The sequence below is a fragment of the Lagopus muta genome, chromosome 3 (genome assembly GCF_023343835.1).
Source record: "Lagopus muta isolate bLagMut1 chromosome 3, bLagMut1 primary, whole genome shotgun sequence".
NCBI classification, from domain to species: Eukaryota; Metazoa; Chordata; class Aves; order Galliformes; family Phasianidae; genus Lagopus; species Lagopus muta.
Genome location: NC_064435.1, coordinates 10411811 through 10417897, shown reverse-complemented (window position 1 = coordinate 10417897; position 6087 = coordinate 10411811). Strand labels below are relative to the sequence as shown.

The 6087-nt window shown below is 54.0% G+C and overlaps 1 protein-coding gene across 1 annotated transcript; it reads left to right on the top strand.

The window, feature by feature from the left end:
* The first annotated feature begins 851 nt into the window (after positions 1 to 851).
* MYC (MYC proto-oncogene, bHLH transcription factor) lies at positions 852 to 4738 on the top strand. The gene is made up of 3 exons (XM_048940274.1): positions 852 to 1120; positions 1912 to 2614; positions 3601 to 4738. The coding sequence occupies exons 2-3, from the start codon at positions 1927 to 1929 to the stop codon at positions 4161 to 4163; spliced, it is 1251 nt and encodes a 416-aa protein (XP_048796231.1). The 5' UTR covers positions 852 to 1120; positions 1912 to 1926; the 3' UTR covers positions 4164 to 4738.
* Positions 4739 to 6087: the final 1349 nt, after the last annotated feature.

Here is a 6087-nt window from a genome sequence, read left to right as displayed (position 1 = left end):
TGCTAATATATATATTATAGCGGTCGCGCGGGGCCGGACAGACGCGAATGCGGAGCGCTCCGTCGGGTCTCGGCTCCGCGCACCTCTGGGGATTGGCAGCGGGGAAGGGGTGAGCCCGGGTGGGGAAGGAGCCGCTGGGTGGGGGGCTGCGTAGCGAGCGGGAGGAGGTGCAGAGCCCCCGGGGGTCACCTTGCAGCCGCCGCCCCCCCCTCCTCCGGCAGCCTCCTCCTCCCGTTTAATTCTCCGGGACAACGAAACAGCGACACGGGCGGGGGTGCGCGAGCCACGGACGCTCCTTTGTGCCGGTAGCCGGCAACCGCTCCGCCCGCAGCCGCGTTACGGGGGGACACGGAGGGTGAACCTCCCACCTCCCGTGCTGCCGTCGGGGGGCAGCGGGCGGAGAGGGAGAGGCGATCGAGGAGGGAGGGAGGAAGGAAGCTGCGAGGAGCGCCCTTTTCATCCCCTCTCTTTTTTTTTTTTTTTTTGTTTTTTTTTTGTTTTTTTTTACTATGTTTACTTCCGACCTCTCCTTGTAGTAAGAGAAAAAAAAACAACCGCTGCTCCGCATCGCCTCTCCCCGGCTCCTCTCCCTCCCTCTCGCCCGCACAGCTCCGGCTCGCAGTGCCCGGGGGGGGCACGGAGCCCCGCGGCCGCCCCCTCGCGGCGCGCCCTCCCCGCGCACGGAGCCCGCGCGGAGCCGGGGGCGAGCGGGAGGGAGAAGAGGCGGCGACGCGCACGGCGGGAGCGCGCACTCGCGGGGCCCCGCCGTGCCGCTCGTGCTCCCGCCCCCGCTGCATCTCCCGCCCGCCCCTCGCCGGCGCTTTAAAGGAGGAAAGCAACTTAACTTCTATTGTACCGGACGGAGCGCGCCGCGCCGCCTTGGACCGTACAATCTGCCGCACGCCGGGAAGGCGAGCCTTCTCTCCGCTGTGTTTTTTTCTCATCGTGGTGGGAGGAAGAGATCTACGTTCTCCCTGCGTTTTGGCTCCTTTTTTTTCCCCCCGTCTTCTCCGGCGGTTCTTTTTATATTTTTATCTCCAATTTCTTGATTTTGTTGTTCCCCGCACCGCCCGCAATTATTGCCTCGCTCCGTCTCGCAGCCGGCGCGTTGGAGGAGCCGGTGAGTCGCGGGGCTCCGCTTTACCCATCACACGATCCGCCGCGGTCGGGCTGACAGCGCGGGGCCGCGGGACCGCCGGTGCCTCCCGGGGGACGCGGCGCTGCGCCGGGGCACGGCGCGCCCCATCCTTCTCCGTGCGCTCGGCTTGGATATAATTTTATTTTTTTAGGGGGATGGGGGGAGAACAAGAAGCATTTGCTTCTCCAGCGTACGCACGGCAGGTTTTGCTTATTGCACATATGTACGTGTGTGTGTGTGTGTGTGTGTGTGGATATATATGTATATATGATACATTTGGCAAAGTTTGCCCTGCTCCGTGCACGGCCAGGTGGGTGGTTGGGGAGCAGCCCGGCTCTGTGCCGGGAGCTCCCGTCCCTTCCCGCCCGGTTCCCGGTGCCGGAGCTGCGCACCGGGTGAGCGCGGCGGCTGCGGGAACTGTGCCCGAGTGGAGCCCCTCCGGAGAGCCGCGGGGAGAGTGCTCCGGGCGTCCCCGGGAGCTGAACCCTCGGTGGACGGGGTCGCGGCTCCCGGTCGCCCTGCTGAGCTGGGGAGGGGGTAAAGGGGAGGCGCACGAGGCGTCATGCATTTTATTATTATTTTATTATTATTATCATTATTTTATATGTATATATATATTTTTAAAAAATAAATCAATCCGACGGCGCGGGGTGCCGGGAGGGAGCGCTGCGCACCGGGGGCGATTCCCCCCGCCACAGGGGCCGGGGGGAGCGGAGCCTCGCGGCCCCGAGCGCGGCTCACCCGGCCCCCCCGTGTCCCTCTCCCGCCCACAGGCAGCAGCCGCCGCGATGCCGCTCAGCGCCAGCCTCCCCAGCAAGAACTACGATTACGACTACGACTCGGTGCAGCCCTACTTCTACTTCGAGGAGGAGGAGGAGAACTTCTACCTGGCGGCGCAGCAGCGGGGCAGCGAGCTGCAGCCGCCCGCCCCGTCCGAGGACATCTGGAAGAAGTTTGAGCTCCTGCCCACGCCGCCTCTCTCGCCCAGCCGCCGCTCGAGCCTGGCCGCCGCCTCCTGCTTCCCTTCCACCGCCGACCAGCTGGAGATGGTGACGGAGCTGCTCGGGGGGGACATGGTCAACCAGAGCTTCATCTGCGACCCGGACGACGAAGCCTTCGCCAAATCCATCATCATCCAGGACTGCATGTGGAGCGGCTTCTCCGCCGCCGCCAAGCTGGAGAAGGTGGTGTCGGAGAAGCTCGCCTCCTACCAAGCCTCCCGACGGGAGGGGGGCCCCGCCGCCGCCTCCCGACCCGGTCCGCCGCCCTCGGGGCCACCGCCTCCTCCCGCCGGCCCCACCGCCTCGGCCGGCCTCTACCTGCACGACCTGGGAGCCGCGGCCGCCGACTGCATCGATCCCTCGGTGGTCTTCCCCTACCCGCTCAGCGAGCGTTCCCCGAGGGCCGCCCCGCCCGGCGCCAACCCCGCGGCTCTGCTGGGGGTCGACACACCGCCCACGACCAGCAGCGACTCGGGTGAGCGGCGCCCACGCGTGTCGGGGACCCGTGCGTTCCTCCTTCCCGCCGCTCGCGGGACCTCGCTTCGCCTCTCCCCCCTTGCGCTCACCGCTCTGTTAAATGTGTTAAATGCCACGTTAGCGAGGCGCGCTGCGAGTTTATTTCCTGGAAAAGCAGTTTTCCCTTCACTCTTTTGGAGGAAAGAAGGAGTCAACAACAACAAAAAAAAAATAGGGAGAAACTTTCATAGCGGGGTCACTGCCTGATGTCCCCAGCTCGGGAGAGGAGGGAGCGCTTCTCGGTGACACCCGCGGGTCGGGAAGGAGTTAACTGCTGCCCGAGAGCCGCGGGGAGAATGCGGGCGGGGAGGTGCCAGTGAAAGTGGCTGCGAGGAGTGAGTGAATGGGGCTGGGAAAGTTTTAGAAATGCTTCCTTAGGTATTTGACAGCGTGTTCCGCTCGCTCATAAATTTGGGTTGAAAGCGAGTTGCTACTCAAACACTGCAGCCTTCGGTTTTTTATGCTTTGTTGTTTTTTTGCCTTTTTTTTTTTAACTTAGATTTTCCACAAATTAGCAGATCAAGAGAGATTGAGAAAATGTCTCTGAGTCTCTGAATACACATGTGTGTTAAGTAAGCCTTCTTTTGAGGCGTGGCCAAAGCCTTCTAAATCCTTAATTAAGGGCAGCTTGAGTCTGGGAGCTTTATTACGCTGCGCTGCTGACAGCCGAGGTTAAACTTTGCTGCTATCTCTGCGCTTGCAGTTACGCAAGTGCCATGCAACTTTTGAAATCAGGGAGCCAGAGTTCCGAGGGCAGCCCTTGAAATGCCGCTTCCTTAAGGGAAGGGCTCTTCGGTAGGGAATGGGGAGTCTTGCAGAGTCGGATGGTTTTGAAGTAGGTTTGTCAATGGGTTCCTTGCTCCGTGGCTTGGAGTAACCCCTTGTCAGGCTGCCCTGAGAGTTTTTGCACAGATCAGCTCATGATGCTATTTTTTTCCCGTGCAGAAGAAGAACAAGAAGAAGATGAGGAAATCGATGTCGTTACATTAGCTGAAGCAAACGAGTCTGAATCCAGCACAGAGTCCTGCACAGAAGCATCAGAGGAGCACTGTAAGCCCCACCACAGTCCGCTGGTCCTCAAGCGGTGTCACGTCAACATCCACCAGCACAACTACGCTGCTCCTCCCTCCACCAAGGTGGAATACCCAGCCGCCAAGAGGCTAAAGTTGGACAGTGGCAGGGTCCTCAAACAGATCAGCAACAACCGAAAATGCTCCAGTCCCCGCACGTCAGACTCAGAAGAGAACGACAAGAGGCGAACGCACAACGTCTTGGAGCGTCAGCGAAGGAATGAGCTGAAGCTGAGTTTCTTTGCCTTACGTGACCAGATACCTGAGGTGGCCAACAACGAGAAGGCGCCCAAGGTTGTCATCCTGAAAAAAGCCACGGAGTACGTTCTGTCCATCCAATCGGACGAGCACAGACTGATCGCAGAGAAAGAGCAGTTGAGGCGGAGGAGAGAACAGTTGAAACACAAACTTGAGCAGCTAAGGAACTCTCGTGCATAGGAACTCTTGGACATCACTTAGAATACCCCAAACTAGACTGAGACTATGATAAAATACTAGTGTTTCTAATATCACTCATGAACTACACCAGTCCATCGAGAATGGAACTATTGCAACTGCATGCTGTGCGACTTAACTTGAGACTACACAACCTTGGCTGAATCTCCAAACGGTTTGGCCAGAACCTCAAAACTGCCTCATAATTGATACTTTGGGCATAAGGGATGATGGGACATTCTTCATGCTTGGGGATGAACTCTTCAACTTTTTTTCTTTTAAAATTTTGTATTTAAGGCATTTTTTCTTAAGAGAATTCCAAAAAGAGTTGTCCCCAGATTGCTGTAAATATTTACACATCTTCTTGCCATGTAAATACCTTTAATAAAGTCTTTATAGAAAAATGTGCAACATTAATACGCAACAGTTGTGGCAACTGGATTTATACTTGTCTTGAACTTGTGTGCCATAACATTTCACAATTTTGTTTTTTATTTAAATACATTTTTTTCTTTTAAAAATGATTTTTATTTTGTTTTTAGATAAATAAATATTTGCCCAAAATATAATTAGTTAAATCCTGTGTAAAGACTTTCCTTTGTTTTTTCCCCTGTTGCCATTAGATGCTTGTTTCCCTGACATCCCTCTCTTTGTCATCAGAGTGTGACTTTAGAAAATTCATATTGGGTTTAGATGAGAAGAAATTGTAGTTTTGAAGCTTAGCGGGGGGTTTGGCTTCTTTTTGTCTTCCTCATGCATCTTGTTACTTCCAGTAGATTAGACCAATGTTCTTGATGCTTTGCCAACTCAGCTATGTGCCCCAGTGAAGGTGATAGCGATCATGTCCATCTTGCCCATCCATGGTCTCTGCTTGCCCATCCATGATCTCTGCTCAATGAAAGTAAAGTGGAGCTACTGTGTTTTTCACACAAGCCCAGTGTATAGGATCTGCATTCTTTCCAAATAAGCTTAATTATATTCTAGGGGCATGACCTTCGTTCTGCACTGGGGACCCAGCTATGTATTTCGAGAACTTCTTTGTAGTGAACTCACCTTAATTGCTTCCTGTTTGATTTTGAACAGAAGTTTAATGGGATAAAAAAATAAACAGAGGTGGTAAGTGTTGACGTTGTTAACAGAGCCGTTTCCCCTTTTAAGTGCTGAAATCAGCAGAGCTAACCTTCCTAGGTAAACACCCTAACACTTTAGTAATGTGAATAGTTACAGGGGATTTCAGGGAATACCGAGTTCAAGGACAGGGAGTGCACAGAACCACACTTGTAACAAAGGAGAAGGAGATTTCTTGCCAGGGGAATGTGCCTGACAAACTCCTAACATTTGTCTGTCTCTATTACATGGCTTTTACTTTCAGGAATTGTCTCATGATCGGCTTCAGATGGGCCACAATGCACTTAATGACACAGTTCCAAAGATCAGATTTGAACTTTTTCTCCCCTTTCACCCGCTTAGCTCAGCCTTGGTCAAAATTTGAGCAAGAAATCAGTGACCCTTGGATTTGGAGGCAGAAACTGCTTTTACAAAAGCTGAACCTTATATTTGTCAATTTTCATAATTCCCATTAAATACTTATTTGCTTGGTTTCCAACCAGGTGAGCAGCTGCCAGATAACACCAGTGCCAATGACCAAACTGGAACGTGGGGGGGGGTTTGGGTCTCCTGCTGCTCTCAGGCTCAGAGCAGAGAGAGGAAGGGTGCAGGTGGACACAGGGCAAGGAGAGGAGATAGCAGCTTATGGACAAAGCAGATGCCAAAGGTTTCTGCCCTGAAAAGCCTACAGTAAAAGTCCCAACAATTTTGCATGTGGGACATACTAAAGGAAATGAATGTCTAAATCCCATCTGGTAAGGTGCTTTAGGTGCTAGACTGAAGATTTCTTAGGAAAAACATCATTCTGTTAGAAATCTGG

Coding starts and splice junctions, on each gene's coding strand:
- MYC (XM_048940274.1), top strand. CDS start 1,927: ATGCCGCTCAGCGCCAGCCTCCCCAGCAAGAACTACGATTACGACTAC. Junction 2,615..3,600: donor CACGACCAGCAGCGACTCGG/GTGAGCGGCGCC, acceptor TTTCCCGTGCAG/AAGAAGAACAAGAAGAAGAT.